The sequence below is a fragment of the Lagopus leucura genome, unplaced genomic scaffold (genome assembly GCF_019238085.1).
Source record: "Lagopus leucura isolate 7727_CA_CO unplaced genomic scaffold, USGS_WTPT01 Super-Scaffold_100012, whole genome shotgun sequence".
NCBI lineage: Eukaryota > Metazoa > Chordata > Aves > Galliformes > Phasianidae > Lagopus > Lagopus leucura.
Genome location: NW_024962267.1, coordinates 5,702,479 through 5,725,632, shown reverse-complemented (window position 1 = coordinate 5,725,632; position 23,154 = coordinate 5,702,479). Strand labels below are relative to the sequence as shown.

Below are 23,154 nucleotides of genomic sequence, written 5' to 3'. Positions count from 1 at the left end.
TTTCTTTCTTTCTTTCTTTCTTTCTTTCTTTCTTTCTTTCTTTCTTTCTTTCTTTCTTTCTTTCTTTCTTTCTTTCTTTCTTTCTTTCTTTCTTTCTTTCTTTCTTTCTTTCTTTCTTCTTTTTTTTTTTTCGTCGTTTTGTGGCGATTCAGTCACTTACAAATGAAATATTCAGATCACCTTCGCTAAAACATCGCCCAGAAAATGTCACAACGTGCAGAGCAGCACCGCATCCATGCTAAGAGTGGCAGAACGACAATTCTATAGGAACAAATCTCGGACCGCTCTAAGCCCGTTTCTCTGTAAGATCACACAATTATCCAACAGTAAACTCGAGCCACGCGTCTTTGTTTGCGTTACAGGAGGATGCATCTGACCCGAACTTTCATTCAAATCCTTTAAGAATTGCTTTCAAATATAACATTAAGGAAGACAAAAGCACCCATTCGATCTCATGCTCCCGAAAAGCACTGTATATTTAGAAGCAAAATGCCAATATTTGTTTTGGTTTCTTATTTTGCTATAAGCCAATTTTTATTTCCATATTGCACTTTTATGGTATATTTTGGGGTGCTGTTGTACAACAGCAAAGCAATAGCCCAGGTATCGATAGCTCGCTTCCCAATATTGTTCTTATAATATATATATATATACATACACATTTCTTTTAGCTCTGAGCCCTCCGGATAGCACTGCAAGGCCAGTGCAAGAGCATCAGCCCTTCTACTCCAAACATTACAACACTCTGCCTTTCTCTCTCTCTCTCTCTCTCTCTCTCTCTTATTTTTTTTTTTTTTTTTCCAGGCCAGTTTCAATGAAGATCTTCACCACGTTCGCCAGCCTCGGCCGGGGCGCAGTGAGCCCCCAGCCTCGCCCGGCCCAGCTCTACCTGCCCGTTCCCGCAGGCAGAGCCCGAGGCCCATCTCCCCGCCCGCAGTGCCCGGAGGCGCGGAGGCACCGCAGCCCGGAGGCTGACGCCGACTTACTGCGCGCCCGGCGCGGGGCCGGGGGGAGCGGGGGCACCGGGAAGCGGGGCTGCCCGCACGGCCGCATTCCCGCAGACGAATCCCTGCTAACACTTCCCCGATTACTGCTTCCAGGAACGAAAGCATCTGCACTTGTATGCTCTTAAACTAATTTATGGTGGGAATTATATTTTGGCTTGTCAACTCTCAAGCCATAAAACAAAGTTTATTGGAATCACGTGCTCCTAAATAGCCACTCAGGACCTATCTCTGCGGAACCATAAATAACCTTCAGCTTTAAACTTTTATTCGCTAAATAAAGGTCCTCTGGCTGCTCTGTAAGCGGGTGTGGGGGTGGGCGGCCGGTCAGCTCCGCGGCGGCTTTGCGGGGAGCATCCCATAGGGCTGTGGGTGTGTTCCCTGTCCCTTGGGCTAGGGGCGGTGCCCCTCTCTGAGTGCCATCTCTGGAGGCACAGAGCAGCGCGTCGGGACAAAACGCGGGGTTAGCTCGGGGCGGGGGTCCGTCCCTCCCCGGGTGTTTGTGGCATTTCAGTCAGACGGCTCTGGAAAGTGGTTTTGACTCATCCTGCTAGAGCTGTGCCGCGGCTGCGGGCTAGCCAGGCACCGAGGGGCTTTTGCAAGCGACCAAACTGCTGGGAGCAGCGGACACCCGGCTTTGGGAGAGCGGGAAGTGTGAAGGCTGCCACAGTGAGGTCTCTGAGGACTGGAAGTTTGAGGAGAGCTATAAAACAATAAAACAGCTCTGGTGTGAAGGGAGCAGGGTGTGAGCTAGCAAATGAGAATTTCAAGGAGCCCGAGCACAGGAAGTCAAATGCCCCTGGAGTCACACGGCCGCTTCTGCACAAAGAGCCCGGGCAGTAGCTCTCTATCACGGCCCCGAAGCGGCTCAGAGTTGCTGGAGCCAGGGCCGGGGGTGGCGGTCCTTCTCCAGAGGGAAAGGGCCGCGTCCGCCCCGTCGGGGTCCGACAGCGCACAGCCGCGGACAGCAGCACCGCTCTCCGACTCCCCCTCTGGGGCTCGGTTCCGCACAGCCCGGCCCGCGGCTGTGGGCACCTAACGTCGGGGCGGGATCTCCCCTGCGCTGCGCTCTCTCGGCTGGGGAAGTAATTCCAGGCACTGAAGTTTGAGTTTACTTAAAACGGGCCCTTAGTTCTCGCCCTACTCCTTAGCTTGTTCGACTCTTGTTCGACGCCTCAGCCATTCGGCATCACCCACCGGCTCCCGGCCCGTGCTCCCCGCCCACTGCGAGGGCAGGTGACTGCTACCCTGGCAGTCTGGAGGGCCGGCAGATCTCTTGAGGTGGAGGTGGGAAGAACAGGAAGAGAGGTGAACCATCAGTCCCTGGAAGATGGGGAGGGCGTGGGCTGAGGGCAAATGTGTCCGGGAGGTGCGGGGATGGGAAAGGACTGTGGGATCCGAGGGGTAGATGGGAGGGAGGAAGCTCCCTGTGATCTAAGCAAGACGTATGCAGTTCTGCAATTGAATAATAGTAGCCCTGAGATGCTGAAGGGGAAATTAGGAGGATTTTCACATTTCCTATTCTAAAATGCAGATGTGAAAGTTGACTTTGAAGCTCTGGCCGGTTTCTTCTTCAGGCTTGTATGGCAGCTCCCATTTTCGGGGCTGATGATCTGGAGAAGGATAAAGTGTGGAATGGAGAAACCCCATATTAATTGCTTTCCCTCTGGCAACAGTTGCGATAAAAGGGTTGGGGAAATTGAATCGCAAGGGTAAAACACCGTCGCCCTTGCAGCTCCGTGCCAGACACTAAGACAGCATCCTGCCCCCAGGACCGCACCGCCACAAAATGACAGGCTCCGACTCTCGCTTTGAACAACAACTGCGCGCCTTGATAGCGTCCAACGCATTATCGCACTGAGCTTTTATCGCTGCTCCGACTTTCCGCCCATTCCCCGTGCAGAGTGTGGGCACCCAGAGGCTCGGGGCGGCCCCAGAGGCAGCGGAGCCCCGGGAGCGGGCAGGGCGGTAGCGAGACGCGCCCCGACATCAAACGGGAACAGCGGCGGCGGCACTGCGGGTCCGCGGGGCGGGGGACTCGGGGCGGGGGGTAGAGAGGGAAGCCGGGGCCATGGGAGCGCCCGGCTCGGGCAGGAACGGCCCCGGGGGCGGCCAGGGTCATGCCCGGGCACAGCGAAATGAGGCGGAGGCAGGGAGAGCCGCGAGGCACCCGCGTGCGTGGGGCGGGGGCGCGGAGCCAAAGGGGCAGGGAGAGGGGCTGACATCAGCGGGCGCTCTGCTCCGGCTTCTAGCGCTGCCCATGGGGAAGGCGGGGGTACGCAGGACTCCGGACAGGCGGGAGGGTCGGCGGTGGAGGCAGGAGGACAACTGATGGGGGGAGGGCGCCGGGGCCGCCCCAGGAAAGTGGCGGAGGGTCGAGCGGTGCCCCCCGCCCTGCAGTGGTCTCTCCCGTGGGCGTGGGCCGGGGCCGGGGCCCGGGGAGGGCGGCGGGGGGCGGCGGGCCCCTCTCCCGGGCAGGGATCGCGGCCAGGCTTGTCCTATAGCGCCTTCTCCTGGAAGAGGCCGTGGGACACAAAACGGCTGGTGGCGGTGGCGGGCCCCGCCGCGCCCCCGGCGGCCGCAGCGCGCCCAGGACGGCGGCCCCGAGGGCGGGCAGGTGCCCCCGGTCCGCGCCGTCGGGTCCGGGCGGTTCCGGAGCGTCCCCGAGAGCCCGCCCGCGGCCGGGCCTCGACGCGGCGCGACAGCCACGTGGCCGGGTTCTCGGGGGGCTCCGCAAGCCCCTCGGACAGCCTGGAGGCACCTTCCCGGGTCCGCCTCGAGGGGCTGCCGGCGCGGCACGGCACGGAGGCACTACAGCTGCTCCCCACAAGCCCCGGGGACCCCTCCCCCAAAGGCATCCGGGGAGGTTCCGTGCTGCGTGCAGCCCCTCTGCAGCTGAATACCCTTTTATTGCCCCTCTCTGCCAGGGACGTTTCCTCCGCGCCCGGCCCGGCCCCGCTCCCGCTGTACGCTTTATTGTGCCTCATCTCTGCCTCTCGCTTCCTGTTTGTTCCCTCGCACCACACAGCATTGAGTGCCGCACTGCAGTAGAGCCGTAAATACCTTTAACAGCTGCCTGCCAACCCGGGGGTGAAATACTGTCTTTGTTCCGATTTTTTTCCACCCCCATCGCCCATGAAACACCCCGTGAGAAATATATTTGTTTGGGAAAAGCGAAATACTATCAGGAAACAAGCCAATTGGTGGGATTAGCGGACTTTAGGAGCACAAACACAACGTGTATTGCTTTTATCAATCTGAGACCACGGGTCGCATCCACCCTCGTTCCGAGTCCCCCACGTTCGGGGGCCCGAGCTCTGCTCCGGGCAGCGGAGCGGGGCCCGGCCCGGCCTCGGCAGAGCCCCATGGTGCAGCTGCCGGTTGTACCTGGGTGCCGCCTGCAGAACCAGCTGCCATTGCCTGGAGGTCATATTTTGTTGTTGTTGTTTTTTTAAATAGCTCTTACGTCAGTAAAGCATAGGTTAGAGATCGGCTGTTTCCTTTTTTTCTTTTTCTTTTTTTTTAATGACTCATAGATTCTGTTACACACGTCGGAAAATGAAGCAGGTGTGAGAATGCTGGGTGTGAAATCGGAATTGCACTCATTTCAACGCACCAACACAGGCACACGGCTACAGGCGCTGTGTAGGTACAAAAACGTGCATAACCGTGCGGTCCCCGAAGGTGCCCTGCGTGCATACAGACGTGCTGAAAGAGTTTGTTGTGAAAGGACACACATAGGTATATTTAAGGAAATATACATACGTATGTGTGCGTTAATGTCAATGAAATGAATGAAAGGAGAAAAAAAAAAAAAAAAGAAAAAAAAAGAAAAAAGAAAAAGGAGAGAAGAAAGGAAGGAAGGAAGGAGCCGGTTAGGAGGAAAAAATGCTGACCTCCCACATACAGCAGTGGGATCGTAAATGCATCTGTGTCTGTGTGTTTGTCGACATATGGACACACGCTCAGCAGAACCCGTTCGAACATCCTGCGTTTGTTGTCTTATTTGCCCGCAGGCTATGAATCATGAGAAAACACCTCAAGGACGAAATTTTCCGAAATTGTGGCCGAGATTTATTACTAAGCAGCTATAATTACCCTGCCGACCAGGAGGGGCTCTGAGAGCAAAACCTAACGCAACACGACACACTTTCCGACTTTCCCAGAGTGTTTCAACACTACAAGCGGTTCCTCCCAAATAGTCCCAGCACGGGGGCGGCGCGGATCCGTGGGCTGCGGGCGCCGGGTGGCTGACAGAAGGATCCCTCTGTGCCTCCCCAACACGTACAGGGATGCGTCCCGCACCCACACACCCTCCCCGGGCCCGGTTTAATTGCGGCATTTTGCTCCGCCGGTAAATGTGTGGCTGCTTTTGAGGGAAATGACGACGTGGTGAATTCCTGCAGTGCAGTGGCACGGTGCATTTCCGTCCCTGAGCGACGCCGGCAGCACCCAAAGCAGCACAGCGGCTTCCGATTGCGTGTTTTGAAAGTGCGGAGGAGATATACAGCATAGATACACACATTGTGAAATAATATATTTACAAGCGTGTTCTATAGAGAGAAACAGAGGTGTAGACAAGTACGTACACACACGTAGGCAATGTAGATCAGGGTATGTACACCCGTATATAAGCAATGCGGTACAGGATCTACACGCATATGCAGGCAATGTGGATAACGTCAACGTGGTCGTTCTATCTCCCCTGCACATTTCAAACCAAACCCATTTTATCGAGTGCTCGCCCACGATTTAGCCAGCCGGGCTGCCCACTCGCTGCGCTCTCGCCCGGTTGCACGACCGCGCCTCCGCTTCTCCTCTCGTGGCCGCCCCGCCGGGAGCAGCCGGGCCCGGTTCCTCCCGCTGTGCCCTGCGGGTCGGGCGCGCCCGCGGCTGCGGGATCATGGGCCGGGCGGGGGCTGCCGGGGCAGGACGGGGCTCGGCTCTCCGGAGCCGCCCGCGCCCTCCGCCCCCGGCGCTGCCGCACAGACACCTGTTAGGTGTGAAGTTACGCGAGCGCCCTTCCGCTACGGGAAAACGCGGAGCGCAAACACGGCGCAGCACTTCAGCCTGCGGGAAAACCAAACCACGAGGAAGGGGTGCTTAGCGGGAGTACCGCAGTGTCTCTGCGCCCAGACCCTCAGCCTTCCGCCACTGTGCGCGGGGCCGGGGCTCGCTCCGCAGCCTCCTCCGTGCCGCCCCGAGCGGCAGTCTGCATCCACGCTAACCGCACCGAGAGCCGGCGCAACGGCAGCCCCGAAAGCGGCCGCGCTAACGGTCCCGTGGCTGCACCGCACAGCGCTGGGTGCTCCGAGGGACAGGTGACCGAGTGGGGCCGGCGCTCCGCCCGCGGGAGCGCGGTGCTGGCGGTAGCCGAACGCTTACCGGTGGGCGGCAGCGCCCGCTTGCCGAAGAGCCGGAGACGATCGCTGTAATCCATTTTGCGCCCGCGTAGCAATCCGGGGGGCAGCGGCGAGCGGCTCCGCGCAGCGCCGCGGGCGGAGAGGCGTCGCGGAGCAGGGGAGCAGCGGGGTTCGGGGAGAGCTCCGCCAACATCGCGGCGGCTGCCATACACCTCAGCCAGACAAAGGTTAGGAAAAGAGGGGCTGAGACTCTCTGAAGGCAGAATGCAGGGGGAAATTCGCCAGGGAAATCAGGAAAAGGCCATGAAAGCGCTCGCTGCCTGCACATGACCAGCCGCAGCCAATGACGAGCCCAAATAGGTCATAAAAAGGTCTATTACCAAGTTGTAAATTTTCTTCAAACAAAAAGGAATTTACTGCAATTCCTTGCGGATTTTGCACATACTGCTTCCCAGCGCCATGTTTCTTTCGCCTGCGCGCTGTGCTCGTGTTTTTCACTCTCTGCCCCCGCGGCCTGCGCGCTCCGAGCGGCTGTTGGGGCCCCGCGGGCGCGGAGCTCCGGAGAGAGCAGAGCGCTGAGCCGCACTCGGGGTGGGGGGACCCCGCTTAATGGCCACTCGGCGCTGTGCCCGTGGGTTCGCTCCTTGCCTTAACGAAAGGGGCTTTGGACCGCGTTACCCACAGCCGGGCCCTACGAGAACACGTGTTTCCTATAGCGCCCGCTACTGAAGCCGAAACCATTGATGGCCCAAAGGCAGCCCGAGCCGAGTAGATGCCGGACCGCGCCCCGCAGTTCGGGGTCCCGCAGGTCGCGCTGCCGTCGAGCTCCTGCGCGAAGCATCCGCGTGGCTCCGGATCCGGGAGCTCAACAAGCTCTCGGAAAAGGCTACGGCTACCCCGTGTCACGGAGGGCGAGGAACGAAACTTGCGGCTCTCGCTCGATTTCTGTTCAGAGCAGAGCAAGAGCCCTCTGTCTGTACCTTACGTGTTGATCGAACCCGCCGGGAAAGAAAATAAAAACAAAGCTAACAAAAAAACCCAAACTGCGCTAACGATGTGGGTTCTGTGTCACACCGCTGCAGGGGATCACACGCCCTCGGATGAGGCACCCGCTGGGCCGAGCCACCGCCACCTCCCGCGGCCCGGCGCAGCTCCGGCCTCTCCCCGCACGGTGCGGCGTTCCCTCCCGGCCCCGCGGCCGCCGAAAACGCATTGAGCAACCGCTGCCTCACTTCGCTTTTCCTGAACAGGACTGTAAACGAAAGCGAAGGGGAGATTGAGCTGCCAGCTACGGGCGGGAAATACCTTCATAAGTACACAACAGAATTTTTTTTTTTTCCCTAATTAAAAAAAAAAAAAAAAAAAGAAAACAAAGAAAAGAAAAAAAAAAGCATAACCAAAAAAAGGGGGGAGGGGGGAGAGGGAGAGGGAAGTTCCCCGTTAGGCCTTTTGCAAACGCTGTGCGCACCGGGGCGTTGGTTTGTGTGCGTGGCTGCTTTCCCAGTCGGCCCTGGGAGGGCAACGCTAACGGAAACTTCGTCAGGAATATTTTAATTTCATTTTCTTTGTCTGGAAATTAAAACAACGTCGGCAGCGGCTCTTTCCCGGACGAACACCGGCTCAGGAAATTCTCCGCCGGGCCGTGACGGCTCCGGTGCGAGCTTCCCGGGGCCGGGGCAGGAGAAGGCCCGGTGCGGGACTGCAGTCGAGCCCCGGAGCCGCATCGCTCTCGGCCACCCGGGCACCGCTGCGTATATGCAAATCCGTGCAGCAAAATGGTGCCTTCTCCACTTTGCCGCAGTTTACACGCGTTTGCAAGCTTTAACCAGTTACGTGATTAAAATAAATCAGAACAATGGCTCTACTCGATTCTGCCTCCCTCTGGAGCTGGAGCTTCGCAGGGACTGAGCCGAACCTGGCTGCGGGCTGGAAGGAGAGGGGAAACTGCACGAACGCCCCCGCGCACCGAGCACGGCTTCAGAGCGGCCGTCCCCTCCTGTCGGGCCGCTCCCGGCCGTGGGGCTGCGGGACGAAGCCCCGGCACATCTCGGGGCCTTCGCGAGCGGCTTCGGGAGGACCGAAGGGGCCGAAGGGATCCCTCTCCGACGGCAGCTCCGTTCCTTTCAGAGACACATAATGGGAGTCGAATTGGTCGCATTCACCGCACCGCGTCTTGTGGGGACTTCAGCGAACATCGCGCATTGGAGGTGTGAGAAGGGGGGAAAAAATGCGCAGAAATTTTTTGTAAGGCTTCATACCGTGTGCACGCTGCCCCTAATCGGGCTGCCCCCGCCTCCCTGCCCGGTAGTTTGGAAAACTGCCCCGAAAGAGTGCCGAGATATTTATTGCTGAAATGCCCTTTTCTGTATGTATACGTGATTTGAGAGCACGAGCCACTTTGAGATCCGAGATCCGTGGGGGAGGCTGGAGCCGGCCCGGCGCTCATGGACCCGCAGAGCGGGGAGCACCGCACGATAGGGCCGCGGCAGAGCCCCTAGGTGAGGATACAGGAAAAAAACAGCGAAGCCCAGGCACGCATGTCCCAGCGCCGGGGAGCCGGGGCTTTCCCACGGAGGAAGCTCGGTCAGGGAGCCCTGTGATGCCCCGCGTCCCCGTGTCAGGGTGCGTCGAGACCCGGCCGGGGCCGGGGACCCCCCTCAGATTTTGTCTCAAGTGGGCCATTTCGAGATACCCCTCGACCAAATAGAAGCTAGGAACGGAGCAGAGAGCAGATGTGGAGGTCCAAGAGTTTATCGGAGAAGCAGATTACAGAAAGGATGTCAGGAAACAGATAGAATTTATATTTCGATAATTTTGGTTTATTTAAATCAATAGTAGAAAGTTTCATATATTTCTAAGATTTGCTCTTCAAAATGTATTAAATTTATTTAATTTATTCGAGATTAGAAAATAACAAGAATTAAAATAGCACAAGTGCACTTGTTTGATTAATAAAGCATTGGTACATGTCTCGCTTAATGGCGTTTATCATTAGGAAGTGTATGTCGCAATCACTGCCTTTCAATATTGCAAGAAAAAAAATAGTATCTATATCTATATCATATATATATATCTTATTAGAAATGTATTGCTGCGAACTCGCTATCAGATTTCCAGGAGGAGCAGACGAGCGGACATCTGGAGATCGCTCCGGATGCAGTTAGACCCAAACCCAAACCCACACAGCACGCAGTGGGGCGGGACGCGACCCCGCGGGACGCACACGGCGGGGACGGGCCGGAGCGGCGGCCGTGGGCTCCTCGTTTCTGATGGCCTTTCACAAAGGCTTTTAGGGCAAAATTAATTTAATTCGTGTGGCTTTCGGCTCTGTCGTCTTCCAGATCATGTGTTTCCTTTTTGGCCTCCCCTTCCTTTCCCTCCTGCTTGGAAGCGGGGAATTTGTCCTTGTTGTTCTCCTTTTTCCACTTCATCCTCCTGTTCTGAAACCAGATCTTTACCTGTCGCTCGGTGAGTCCTAGGGCGTGGGACACCTCGATTCGTCTCTTCCTGGTCAGATAGGGGTTAAAGAGAAACTCCTTCTCCAGCTCCAGCGTCTGGAAGCGGCTGTACGTCTGCCGCCCTCTCCTCCTCCCGGGCGCTGCTGTTTGAAACAAGAACACGGAGGTCGGGGCGGCTCGGAACAACGCTTCCGCGGCGCCCGGGGCCCTAGGCACATCCCTCGGGGGAAGAGGAGGAAAAGGGAGCGCGGGGAGCGCAGAGCAGCGCGAGTGAGTGAGGCTGCGGCCGCAGCGTTAGGCGCGGCTCCCCGGCGCCGCAGTTTGCGGGAGCACGGCAGCACCTGGTGACCGCCCCCGGCCCCGCTCTCCCCCCCGGCGGCCGGGCCCCGGCAGCTCAGCAGGCCCCCCAACCCCCACCCCCCCCCGCAGTCCTCCCGCAGTTCCGTTAGCAAGAGCGGTGCGGGAACGCAGCGAGAGGCACAGAGGGGAGGAACGGAGGGACAGGGGAGAGAGGAGCGGGAGGAGGAAAATAAAGTTTCGAACTCAGACGTGAGATGGAAGCGAATGCCGACTGCGTCCAACCTTGCGGTCTCATCCAGGGAAACATTTGAGCAGGAGACGAGCTCTGATTTAAGTGGTCTGGTTCCTCGCCAATATTAGCACTGGACGATTTACAGTCAGGATATTGTACCAGCTCGGCCTCTTGCTGTGTCGTAAAAATCTGCTGTCTCTGTAAGTTATCGTATCCGTAAAATTTAGCGGGCTCCCCGTGACAGGTAACCCCGCTGCAGGGGGCAGGAGGCGGAGGCGCGGCGGGGGGAGGAGGAGGCGGCTGGTAGGCGGCCGCGGGGCTCCCCCCGGCCGGATGGTAAAAGTCCGCTCCGCCGCCGCCCCCCGCCCCGCCAGGCTGCGGGAAGCCGGTCCCGTAGAGCAGAGCGGCGGCGGCTGCGGCGTGGCGGCCGCTCACCTCGGGCGCGAAGTGACAGTCGTAGTACGGGGCGGGCAGAGGCTCCCCCGCCGCCACCGCCGCCGCCGCCGCCGCCGCCGCCTTGTATTTGGAGTAGAGCGGGTTGACAAAGTAGGAGCTCATCGGGGAGGGGGCAGCGGCGGGCGGGGAGCGGGCACGGGGCGCTGCTCCCCCCGGTGCCGCCGCCTGTGCCTCTCCGCTTCTCTCCCGGTGCCGCCGCCGCCGCGCCCTGTGCGCTCCCCTCTCCTGCTCTCCGTGTGCGCGGTGACCGGGGCTGGAATATAATCGCTCCCAAAATGACCTGCCTCACTGCTTTTACTATTTCCTATTAGGCACACAGCAGCCCGCGCACGCACACACACACACACACACACACACGCTCATGAGCTCAGGGGGGACTTTTGGCTTCAGTTTACATGTGCCGCTCCTCAGGCAAGAAAAAACCCGGCCCAACCCTGCCCGGATCCACCCCGGCCGCGGCGCCCCCGCTCCCCCCGCCGGGAGCCGCCGAACCCCCGCCGCGCGGGCGAGGCCGCGCAGATCTGCGCGATAACCGCGGGCGCGTTGCCCTGGGCCGGCCCGTAGCCGCGGCCGGAGAGAACCCGCAGAGAGCAGCCGCCCGGTGCGCGGGGCCGGGGGCGTCCGGAGGGCGTCCGGGGGGAGGGGAGGGCGGGCGGCGGCTCGTGGGGCCGGGGCCCTGCGGATCATTTCCTCGCGGGCGAGTGGAGCGCTGGGAAATGAGATGCACATTTACCCTTGACGCCGTGCACGCATGGCTGAGGCCCCAGGTTAATTGACACTTAATGGAAATCATGCCCATGAATATACTTTCCATCATTTCACCCTTGGTGGACGTCATTAACGAGGCAGGGAGGGGGAGGAAGAAGGGCGGGTGGGTGCGAAGGCAGCAGTGCGGGGCCGCTGGGCGAAAGGGGCAGCGAGCGCACTCACGGGCATGGAGGAAGGAAGGAAGGAATGGGAGGAAGGGAGGAAGGCGCTGCCCGTTGGGCTCCAGGACGGGGGAAGGCTGCTCAGGAAGGACTGCACCGTCCCGCTCCCAGCGCTCGGCTAAGCACCGTCTCCGTTCTCCGGTCCCCGCTGAGGTTCCCGGAGAACCGCTTTTCCTGAAGCGGGAGCAGCTTTTGAGGGCAGACACCCTCAGCAGCCAGAGTCCACCCTGATGTGAACAGACGGAAAATGGAGGTGGAATACTAGACTGGCCTGTCGGAGCCACGCGTGACCGCCTGGTGCGAACTGACAACAACGTTGTGGTTCCATAACAGCCATCTCAGGCCCCTGCCCCATCACAGCCCGCACCCCAACCCACCCCCACAACCGGCTCTCCCTTTGTCTCGGAAACTACCCTTGCCCCTCACGAGGCGTCTCGATGCTCGCGGGGGACACGGTCCGGGCCTTGCTGGAGGCCCGGTGAGCGTGCGGCTGGGCGCCCACAGCCGCATCGTGACAGCACGGCCCGGCTCAGCACGGCCCAGCACGGCCCCCTCGGGAGCAGCAATCCCTGTTCTGGGATGGAGGGCACGGAGCTGTCCCCCCGCGGTGACCAAACGCATCTCTCACTCTCGGGTGTTGGAGTGCGCGGATCTCCGCTGTTATGAGAAAAACACAGCAGAGGACGCCCATAGCGGCAAGGGCTGCAGAGGTGGCACCGGAGCCCCACTCAGCCCTGCGCGGCTTCGCGCAGAGGGGCGGCCGAGAGTACCGCAGCTCCACAAGGTCGCAGCGGCCCGCAGGCACCGCCACTCCCGTCCGCATCCGCGGGGCCGGAGCCAGAGCGCGGCTACCCGGACAGGGTGCGGAGCGCTGCGCGGACGCGGAAAGGGGCGCATGCAGCGGGTGCGGCTCCGGCGGTAGAGTGGAGCACGGGCGCCCTCTGGCGGCGTGAGGGGACAGGGACAGGGACAGGGACACGGTCAGGCAGTGACACGCACAGCCCTTCACCGAGAAGGGGTTTCCATAATCCCAATCATCCCAGAACCGCAGCGACGAACCGGCACGGTTCTGATCCGCTTGTCGGAGTGCTCAGCCACGAGCGGATTTTCATTTCCTTTCTTTTTTGCTTCGCTTTTCTTCCTTTAAAAAAAAAAAAAATAAAAATATATATATATATATATATATATATATATATTTCCCCCCCTTCCCCCTCCCCCCCTTTTTTTTCTTGTCTGCCGGAGTTCCCAGTGCCATTTACTTAGCACGTTTCTGTGACCTTCTTTTAATTTTTTGCCAGTGCTCTAATTAACTACATACAAAGAATGCGCCTCGCTTACACATGGCAGCCAGCACAGACGCCGGAGCTTTGAAGAGCTCTGCTATCGCGTTTTCGATCATGTTTCCCCACACATTACACCACAGATTCTCCATGTGTGGTAGTTTCAGAGCTATACGGTTTTGTCCTGAACACGTTATTTTGTTTACCCGTGCGCTTACGTCTCTCTAGATTGATTTATGTGAACGAAAGTAAGGAAGATTCTTTGTGTAGGCGACACACGGAGCCTCTCGGAGCTGTGCTGAGCACAGCCACGCTGAAACGCTACGGACGGACCGAACCAGGCTGCCGCTGGACGTGGAAGAGCAGTGCGGGGAGTTTTGCTTTCTGCCATTTTGAACCAAGCACACGGAGCGTTAGGAAAAAGTAAAAGAAAAACGGGCGACAAAAAAAAAATAGGGAAAGTAAAAAGATATTTATCCGAGGTAAAATATGTTACTGTGCCCGAGATAAAATATGAAAAGGAAATGGTGTGGGCTTTGTGACGATTTCTTACCCGAGCTTCCTGATGGCGTCCTATGGCAGAAATACTGCGTGCACGCTGTTAGCTATAGATTCCGCCCCCCCCCTCCCAACACACACATGGTGATTTTGGAAAACGCAGCGGTGGGATTCCTCGCGGTAGAATATCCAATAAAATGCATTTCAACAAATCAGTGCGCTCTGTAAAATCTGTTTCGTGACCCCCGTGCCTTTTCTGAGCCTGCTGCCTTGGCCTAACGCTGACATATCAAAATTTATAGTCCAAGATTTTAAGACCGAGCTTGTCTGCATTTTTTTTTGGCTTTTCTCTCCTCTAACAAACACAAACATCAAAATAAGGTGGTTTCAAAGAAAAGCGCCATAGCATATCGTAAACTCATTAGGTCCAGACGTCTAGCCATCTCAATGGTTTTATTATACCGCGGTTCTTCCTGTTTTAAAAGAATTATAGGTATCTTCTCGACAATGAATGGGAAGCAATGCAACACCTTTTCCTGGCACTACATGGGCTGGCTTTTCTTTTTTCCTTTTTCTTTCTTTCCTTTTTTTTTTTTTTTTTTTTTTTTAAGAGAGAGGTAAAAACCATGAAACACCAGGTCTCTGCTCTCCCCTTAATCTTGAATTAACCGAGCCGCTCGTAAATATTTACGGGTCCTTCATTTTAATGGTTGCTCTTTAAACAAAGCATTTTTTACAATGAACTTCATCTCAATTATCTCGATAAAGCCGTGGGTGTTTATAAATGTTGGAGGCACGGGACGTGCTGCGAAACGAGCTTTCTCCAACAAAGCCCGAGTAGAGCGAGCAGATTAGAAACGGCCACCACAAAAAAAAAAAAAGAAAAAAAAAAAAAAAAAAAAAAAAAAAAAAAAAAAAAAAAAAAAAAAGAGAGAGAGAGAAAGAGAGAATAACACCGTTTGGTTCGTCGGCTCCTCAGGAGCTATGCGGGAATATTCCCTAAACGATCCCAAGAGATGCCCGTGGAAGCCGCGGTCCGCCCGCTCACACAGCGGCGAGGCAGAGGGCCATCCCCCTGCCCCCCCATCCGATGCCCCCCGAGCGGCCGCAGCCCCAAGCGTGGGGTCTGAGCGCGGCGCGGGGACGCACACAGTTCCGCTCTCGATCGGTCACGACAGCCTTTATTGTGTTAGAACGGACACAGATACAGCAGGTCGGCAGTTAGAGACGTGGGGTGCGCACAGCATTCACCGGCCCGGGGCTCGGGAAACGTGAGGCCTATTGCAAATGGCTTCGAGTCGGAGACGACCTCCTAACGGTGCACTAAGGGGGCGGCGTGGGGGGGCATCCCGTGGCCTCGCGGTGGCATCTATTGCAAAAAATTTAGACCTGGAAAGCAGAGGTTGGGGCGAGATTTCCTCTCAGTGAATCGCGGACGACACAGCGCTGCCGTCGATTGAAGCCACTGTGATTTAATATATATTTTGTTATCGTTATTCTAATTACTTTCCTTACCTTTATTTTGGCAAAGGAACTACCTAACTACATCACTTGTAAGAGACATGTCGAACACTTAACATCAGCTAAAGTCCCCGAAGCTAACGTGCACTCATAACACCACCGACCGAACGGCCTGGGGGGAGGAGGGGGGCAAGCGACTCTGCAAACACGTCGGCGAGCAAGACAACATTTCCCCAAATACCTGACACAGACCACGTTTCACTTCTACCTAAAAAAGACCCGATTGATTTAACGATCCTGGGGCGGGGGCGCGGGGGGGTGGGGGGGAGGAGAGAAGCACGCGGGGCCGAGGGGGCAGGGGAAGCATAAAACCCGACCGAACCGAAAATAAAAATACAAATTAAAAAATACAGCCCCAACCTCAGCCCCAGAGCAGCGTTCCCCGGCCGCATTCCCACCCCGGCGTTAGTCTCCTTTATTGCCTTTCTCCTTGTTCATCTTTTTCATTTTCATCCTTCTGTTCTGAAACCAGATTTTGACCTGTCTCTCGGTGAGATTTAGAATCCTAGCTACTTCGTAGCGGCGGTCGCGGGTGAGGTACATGTTAAAGAGAAACTCCTTCTCCAGTTCCAGAGTTTGATACTTAGTGTAGGGACAACGCTTTTTCCTCGTCGAACGAGCGTGGATCCAGTTTGCCGCGGGGTTATCTGGAAAAAGGGAGGCACAGGGAAGGGATGGGGAGCGGGGGGGAGGGGGGGGGAGAAAGGTCGTTAAATTAATTTAACGAAGGATGGACTGTTTTCACAACTTCGGGAGAATTATCATAAAAGCCTTAATGCCCCGGTCTGTTTACTGTACAAATGATGTCTTGATGGTAGGTGGTTATGTGGAGTCTTTTATGGGTGCTTGTTGCTGCTCGCGCTGGGGTAGGCGTCTAGACGTTTTTATAGGTTAGTAAAACTATCAGTTTTGCACATTCGAGCCTTACAGGTTTCGGCAATAAATCAAAGGGGCAATTTCTTTCTTTCTTCCTTTCTTTCCCTCGCTCCCTCTCTCCTTGCCGCTCTTCCCCTCTCGCTCCCCTTCCCCACTTACTTGGGTCAAGTTGCTGCTGCTTCTCCTCCTTCGGCTCTCCGCCGGGGCCGGGGCTGTGGCTGCAGGCGGCGGGCTCCTTGGCGCTGCCGGCGGCCGCCTTCTCTCGGGGCTCCGGCAGGAAAGCGCCGCACGTGTATTCGGGCACGGCGATCCCCTGGGACTCTCGGGACGAGGAGCACTCAGTCCTTTTGGAGGAGGAGGAGGAGGAGGAGGAAGAAGAGGAGGCGGCTGCTCCCGTCTCCGGCTTTATCCCGTAGTGGCGCCCGGCGGAGGAGCCCGAGCCCGAGCCGGACGCGGAGCCGCCGCCGCCGCCGCCGCCGCCGCCGCCGCCGCCGCCGCCCGGGAAGCCCGGGAAGGGCTCGATCCAGGAGCGCACGTAGCGGCCGGCGTCGGCTGCCCCTAAGTGGGGCTGGTGCATGTAGGGGTGGTAGATCCCGGTCATGGCCGCGGGCGGCTGCGGGTGAACCGTGGACCAAGAGGTGGAGAACACGGTGGATTTTGGTGCAAAGCTACAGGAGGAAAAATCGGAACTCTCTGCCACACCTGATGGCCTGGAGGTCGCACTGTGACCCCCCTGGACGAATCTACTCCCGTAAACTTCTTCGCTTTCATGGCCTATGAGAGAATCGACATAATAGTTACTTATGGTGCCACTAGACGACATTTTAGGCTCCCCTCTTACTCATATAAAAGGTTACACTGTTAACTGTATATGATACCCTCCCTGAGAACAATCGTAGTATTTTGCAGACTGCAACCCTCAACCATTGGTTGCGGAGCCCACGTGATCATATTTACCAATACTGCGAGTAAATCAATCCGCTAAACTGGGGCTGCTGTGATTAAAAAAAAAAAAAAAAAAAAAAAAAAAATCATCATCAACAACAGCACCGCACCGCGCGGCGCACCCGGACCGCTCCGGGGCCGCCCGACCCGCACCGCCCGCCCCGCACCGCCCGATGCCCGATGTCCCTTCCGAGCCCACCCTGCCCGCTCCCTGCCCGCTCCCTGCCCGTGCCCTTCCCGGGCCGCGCCGGGCGTGGCCGCGCCGGCAGCCCACGGCCGCGGACTATTTCTTCACCTCCTCCGAGTGATTTCTGCCATTCATTTCTTAATCAATGAGAGGCAGGGTGTTTAAATACATCCAACAGCCTTGGCTTGCTAATCACACTCCGAGCTGCCGAGGAAACCCGCTGGGAAGGGGGGATTCTTGCCTGTAAAAACAAACCGTCGCAAGCTGGGACTGTAACGACTTCTCATAAAACAGGAAAATGTTACAGTAAAAGCACATTGCGGCACTTCCATATTTCAGAGCGTGTGCGGGTATTATTATCCGTCCCCGCCCCCCCGTCTTCCCCCCCCCCCGGCAGAAAGTTTCCATGGGAAGGATTCGCGTTTTGAAAGAGATGCCCATTGTGTTGTTTTAAAACAGGTGGAAGACCTCTGTAATGATTTTATGCCTTTCAATAAAAATTTTATGAGGTGTATTTGATTATAGATTAATGTGTCCCTAATAAAATGGACGGATGGAAACAGCAAAACCCGCGTCTCCGAGCACGACCGACGTGTGGCCGAGCACACGCTGCCGAACGGGGCCGCGCTGCTGCCCGGGGGATGAGGGGAGAGGACTGCAGGGGCTGCAGGGGCTCTTGCCCTCCGCCCTCCGCCCGGCCCCGGCTCCGCCGCCGCCGAGGTCAGGGGAACCCAGACCGGCCCGCGCTGCCACGTTCAATGCCTACGGGGGATTTTCGGCCGCGCCGCTTTCTCTGCCTCCTCTCCCCTGCCCGAGCCCGCTATCCTTCCTTCCCCAGCGCCTGGTTAGCGCGGACAACCAGATTACCCGCGCCGTGCTGCGCCTTTCTGCTCCTCCGAGAGAGGGAAGGTGCTGTGTCGGAATCTGGAGAAAACGCACACAGTTAGAGTGGAGCCCGCAGCACGGCCCGCTGAGGACACAAACAACAGCACTGCGAAAACACTTCCTACTCGCGGGCCGGTATGAGGAAGGGACCGAAATTCCTGTTTATTTAATGATTTATTACTCTTCTAGGTTGTTTTCTTCCTTTTTTTCCCCCCTTCCTTTCTTTCTTTCTTTTTTTTTTTTTCTTTTTTTTTTTTTTTGTTTTTCTTTTTGTTTTTTTTTCATTTTCTCTTTTTATTTTTACTGTCCGGCTTTGCCCATCTCGCTCTCGCCTTTCTTCTGCATTTCAGTCTCCCCTCCTCTGTTACTCCTGTGGCAGCGGGCGCATGGCGGGGCGGCCCTGCCGCACACATACGGGTTGGTACCGACTGGGGCGAACCTCCTTTCTGTGTACGCGGAGCACCCGGTGTGGCGCCAGGAAATGAGTTCCCACCACTGAACTCCTCGGGTGATGCAGCGAGCACCTCTAAAGGGGGGAAGGGGGGGTTGGGGAGGGAAGAAAAAAGAGGGTTCAAACGCACGCAACGTTGAAAGAGATGGGCTCTGAGCAATGCTTTGTTGTTTGTTTTCGAGACGGGAGCGAGAGCAGCGTACCTATGTGCCCCTGCAGCTCCGAAACGGTGCCGCTCTGGGTGGGGAAAGCAGCCCTCTGCCCTGCGAGGAGGCACGAGGAGACATCTCTTGGATCCGACAGCCGAGAGCGGGGAGCAGAGCCGCGGGGCGGGCAGGGCCGGTGGCACCAGTTCAAGGACGTGGGCACTGCCTTTCTTATCTTCACGTAGAAACCGCGCAGGGGAGGAATGGGCGTCGGTGGGCAGCGGGCGGCCGAGGGGAGGCACACGCTGTTCTCCCGCACTGAGCGAAGGTGAACGCGTGCCTACGGATTTGCACTTCAGCTCGGAGTCATGTTCATTTGCAAGCCGCTCTGCTCGGCGCTGCCGCTCGCTCCCACCGCGCCCTTCCTCAGCCGCCAGCGGCCCCTGCCCGGATTTTTCAGCCGCGCACAGAAAGGGTTAAGAGTCGTGAAGTTCACGATCTGGATGTGCGCCGCTAACGCGGAATTGCGTGGAAGAAAAAGGGCTCCGAGCACGGCGAGGTGGTGCAGGGCCACAGAAAGCGGGGCTGGGAGGGCGGCTGCTGCGCTGCCGGGAGCTGCGCTGCTCGGAAAAGCCCAGCTTTAGCAGATGTGGGGGACATTTCCCCGTGCAGCGCCTTCCGAAGGCCCACGGGCTGGCCAAGGAGCCCGCTCCTTACCATTCGGTTGTGCCAGCTCCGTTTTTGGCACGATGGGCTTTTTTTTTTTTTTTTTTTAAAGAGAGTAAAGACACGAAATCAGGATCTACACACTGTAATCACGCAGCGACTGATATTTTTTAAATCAACATCGAGCGTCAAATAAAATGACACGCGTATTGCTGACAGCTTGTAGTAGAAAGATTTTTTATCACTTACCATTTATGAGTTGATTGGATGAGGATGTCCAGTTTAGGTCATAATATTTTACAACTTTTTTTTTTTTTTTTTTTTTTTCCCTCTTTTTCCTTTCTCTCTTTCCCCACATTTTTTTTCCTTTTTCTTTTTTTTTTCTTTTTTTTTTCCTCTTTTGTTTTCTGCATTCTGATTGACAGACTGCGAGCATCACAACATTTTATCAATTAATCATTTGTTTACAGGCACGACTAGAAATGATTAGGGTTTACATCATTTCCCGCCCCAGTCTCCTCCCCACCCCTAAAACAAGGGAAGAGGGGGAAAAAAAAAAAAAAAAAAAAAAAAAAAAAAAAAAAAGAAAAGAAAACAAAGAAAAAGGGAAAAAGAAAGACCGAAGCCTAGGCAGAGACACACAAAGAGCAGAACGTGGAGGAGAAGGAGCACCAGGCCCAGGAGCTGTTGGCGAGGAAGGCTCAGGAAACCAACCTGCATCCGCAATGGGAACGTTTGTAGAAAACCAAAGGGACCGCAGTAGTTTACAGAGTTTATTGCATTATACATGCGAACAGAACATGCACAAGAAGGACATATTGCTGCTGAACGACTACTATTCCACATATGCACCACAAGAAAATGTCTACAATGGAGAAGAATGAAAGATTCCATTTTACGAAGGACGACCTCTAAGTTCATTTGCGAGGATAGTTACATTATGTGCTTCTCTTTCCCCCCGCCCCCAAAGTTTCCCCCCCTTTTTCTTAAAGTATTGAATGTACTCCAAACGTTATGGCCCGTGTAACAGCCCCACATAAATACCATTTTGTTAGTAAAAACATGAAAAAAGTCACATTGCTTGGATGTTCGACAGTTCCAATAAGTTAAGACCAAATGATAATATTCAATAATAGTTACCCTGCATTACGATGAGAACAAAAATAAATTACACGTGCTAGGTTTTATATATACTCGTCATAGTAATACATATTCACTTGCAGCGCTAAAAGAAGGACGAAGAGTCACATTCTACCAGAAAATAAAAGGAAAAGGACGGTTCTGCCAGAGTCTCTCCCACACGTGGCCCCGGCGGTGCCGTGCCCACTGCTCGCTGTTGCCACCCCCGGGAAAGCCTTAGGAGAAGGTCAGATTAGCGGTCAGTTCTCGGATTCGGTTCTCCCTGCTCATCTTCTTGAGCTTCATTCTGCGGTTTTGAAACCAAATCTTGACCTGCCTGTCAGTGAGGTTTACGCTCTTACTGATCTCTAGGCGGCGCTCTCGGGTGAGATACATATTGAATAAGAACTCTTTCTCTAATTCCAGTGTTTGGTGTTTAGTATAAGGGCACCTCTTCTTTCTGCCACTCTTTGCAGTTAGCCAATTGCTCGTTGGAGTATCGGACTTGATTTCCTCTATCAAAATCAAAGAAGAAGAAGAAGAAAAAAAAAAAAAAAATGAACACCCCCTCCGGCTGTAAGCGCGTACCCTTGGCCATGACCCCTCCGCAGCGTCTGGCAGCCATGGCGGATGTGCGCGGAGCTGCTGCGCGGGGCGCTGCGGACGGGGGCAGCGGCGGTGGCCGCATCCCTCTCGGCCCTTCCCAGCGCCGAGCTGCGGCCGTGCGAGGCCGGCCGGGTTCACCCTGTCTGCAGCGCGGCCCCGCGCCCGGCCCGGCCCGGCCCGCAGCCCCGACCCCCGCCCGCTGCGTGCCCAAATGCCCCGCTGCAAAATGCCCCCGCCACGCGCCTGGGGCAGCACCCCCCGGCCGGCTGAGCCGCAAAAGCACACCTAGGAGTAAAAACACGGACATTTTCCCAGCCCCAAAGATACACGTGAAATTAACGCCCTCTGCCTCGCGGGTTTTTGTTGTTGTTGTTGGGTTGTTTGGGTTTTTTGCCTCCATTTTCCTTTTAGGTTCTATTTCCCCTCCACACACACACCACCAGAAATCCCACACTATCCTAGAGCTGGACTGGCAACTATAATTCATAAAAAGAGGTTCTCCATGCACACGTAGGGTAAAAATCGACCTGAAGGATGCAAAGCGCGTTTTTATCAGACAGATTTTCCCGTTTTTTGATTCCTCACCACAGGCTGCTCGAAACGAAGGCTTTTGAGCTCTTTTAAAGGGAAAATAAAATCAGAGAAGCACCACCTTTACCTTTCCCACGCATTTCAAAATAACGCTGTGCTTTTTGGAGCCGAAGCCAAGGTTCTCCCCAGCACCACATCCGCACAGTGCACACTCTGCTCATGCAGGCAGCGGGGCTGCTGCCTTCATTGTGCGTTTGTTCCCAACTTCCCCCAGCCTGGTAGCACCTATCCCTCACCTATTTTAACGGCATCGTAATTAACTTTAAACGCAATCAAACCGCAGCCGGCCTCGGTGGCGAAAATCAGCGCAATATTACGAGAGGAAAGTTGCGCCGCTCGTATTTTACAACCTCCAGAGCTGCTTTTTAAAAGGAATTTGGCCGGTTTGGGCTGCAGCAGCGCACTAAGGAGCACACGGAGCTACCCCGCACCGCAGAGAAGGGCTGCATGCACAAGGGAGGCACGGCTCAAAGCAAACCTTCGGACCCTTTTGCGTGGCGTTTTTCGCCTGCCAAAATCTTCGCAGACGCAGCACCTGCAGCCCCACACTCCTCCCCGTGCAGTGGGGTGGCCGCGGGCTCGTCAGAGCAGCGGGGAGCTGCGTGGTGCCGGATCTCGGCACGGCACGGCTCAAGCTCGGTAATACAGACCTTTAGTCTCCTTCTCCTGGACCTCGGGGCTGGACACGGAGCCTTCGGGCAGGCAGCTCCTCTCGTCTTGCAACGTGGACTTGGGCTCGGGACTTTCCACTTGAGAGACTTTAGCCGCGCCGTCCTGGCCGTTCGGGTTTTCATTCATTTTCTTTTCCATCTGAAGTTGAGAAGATAGCTGCGGTTTGGAGCTGCCGCGAGGGTTTAACTGTAACATTACGGTTGAACTCGTTTCAGGGCTATTATTGTACTCTTGGGTTTTCCCAGTGGCGTAGGTCTGGCTCAATCTAAAATATCCTGGGACGGGAACCTCGGGGTTCTCAATGGGGCATGATTCAGACACCAGCCTCTGGTAGGAAGGGACGTCTGAAGAAATGAGTTTGGTTCTCTTATCGGAATACATGCAGCAATTGCTTTCTTCTTTAATATTTGTAGTGAAGGAACAAGTGGGGACCTGCTGTGTAACAGGTTGCTCTATTCGACAAGATCTGTTCGGATCTGTCCAACTGTCTACTTGAGGTATATAAGGATGTACATTCATACCCATATTTTGGTGATTAACTTCTCTTTTAGCCAGAGACGGTAGGAGTCCACAGGTTTGCATCCCATAAGTCCCAATGTCTGTGCTAGGTGGCATATACATGCTGGCGCTGTTGGAGTAGAAACTGTCACTCCTGCACGCACTGATGAGAGAATCTACTAAAAAAGTATTAGCGGCAGGAGAGCTGTTGGGAAAGGACATTTTGGGGAGGAATTTGAGGAAGAGAGATTGTGTCCTTTGTAGGCTGACATCTCTAGGAAAACATTCCCGTGTAATTGCGGATGCCTCCGCGCGACCACATGACAGCCGGGCCAATGGCAGCGCCCGCCGCCCCGCGCCCCGCCGCCCCGCCGCTGACGCTCCCCGCCGCGCCGCCCCGCCGCGCCCCGCCGCGGTCAACAGCGACCCCTAGGCCGCCGCCGTGGCACCGCACCGCGCCCGGCCCCGCTC

At 56.1% G+C, this 23,154-nt stretch overlaps 4 protein-coding genes across 7 annotated transcripts in view; all 4 read right to left on the bottom strand.

The window, feature by feature from the left end:
* HOXD3 (homeobox D3) overlaps positions 1 to 6,467 on the bottom strand; it is a 25,992-nt gene extending 19,525 nt beyond the window's left edge. For both annotated transcript variants that reach the window (XM_042874995.1, XM_042874996.1), the window contains exon 1: positions 6,390 to 6,467. The gene's annotated coding sequence lies outside the window, so the exon portion shown is untranslated. The remainder of the gene's footprint in view (positions 1 to 6,389) is intronic.
* Positions 6,468 to 9,164: 2,697 nt separating this feature from the next.
* On the bottom strand, positions 9,165 to 10,915 carry HOXD8 (homeobox D8). Of its 3 annotated transcripts, XM_042874735.1 has the most exons (3): positions 10,793 to 10,915; positions 10,408 to 10,555; positions 9,165 to 9,968 (listed from the first exon to the last, which is right to left on the bottom strand). In XM_042874735.1, exons 1-3 carry the CDS (start codon positions 10,913 to 10,915, stop codon positions 9,673 to 9,675), a joined length of 567 nt encoding a protein of 188 aa, XP_042730669.1. In that variant the 3' UTR covers positions 9,165 to 9,672. The 3 variants fall into 3 exon arrangements, with proteins under 3 accessions (XP_042730669.1, XP_042730667.1, XP_042730668.1); XM_042874733.1 differs by having other exon boundaries at positions 10,408 to 10,915; XM_042874734.1 differs by having other exon boundaries at positions 9,165 to 9,965; positions 10,408 to 10,915.
* A 3,769-nt stretch (positions 10,916 to 14,684) lies between these two features.
* Positions 14,685 to 16,948, bottom strand: HOXD9 (homeobox D9). The gene is made up of 3 exons (XM_042874570.1): positions 16,077 to 16,948; positions 15,402 to 15,688; positions 14,685 to 14,909 (listed from the first exon to the last, which is right to left on the bottom strand). The coding sequence occupies exons 1-2, from the start codon at positions 16,738 to 16,740 to the stop codon at positions 15,447 to 15,449; spliced, it is 906 nt and encodes a 301-aa protein (XP_042730504.1). The 5' UTR covers positions 16,741 to 16,948; the 3' UTR covers positions 14,685 to 14,909; positions 15,402 to 15,446.
* Positions 16,949 to 20,374: 3,426 nt separating this feature from the next.
* Positions 20,375 to 22,925, bottom strand: HOXD10 (homeobox D10). The gene is made up of 2 exons (XM_042874569.1): positions 22,164 to 22,925; positions 20,375 to 20,831 (listed from the first exon to the last, which is right to left on the bottom strand). Exons 1-2 carry the CDS (start codon positions 22,903 to 22,905, stop codon positions 20,554 to 20,556), a joined length of 1,020 nt encoding a protein of 339 aa, XP_042730503.1. The 5' UTR covers positions 22,906 to 22,925; the 3' UTR covers positions 20,375 to 20,553.
* Between the last annotated feature and the right edge of the window lie 229 nt (positions 22,926 to 23,154).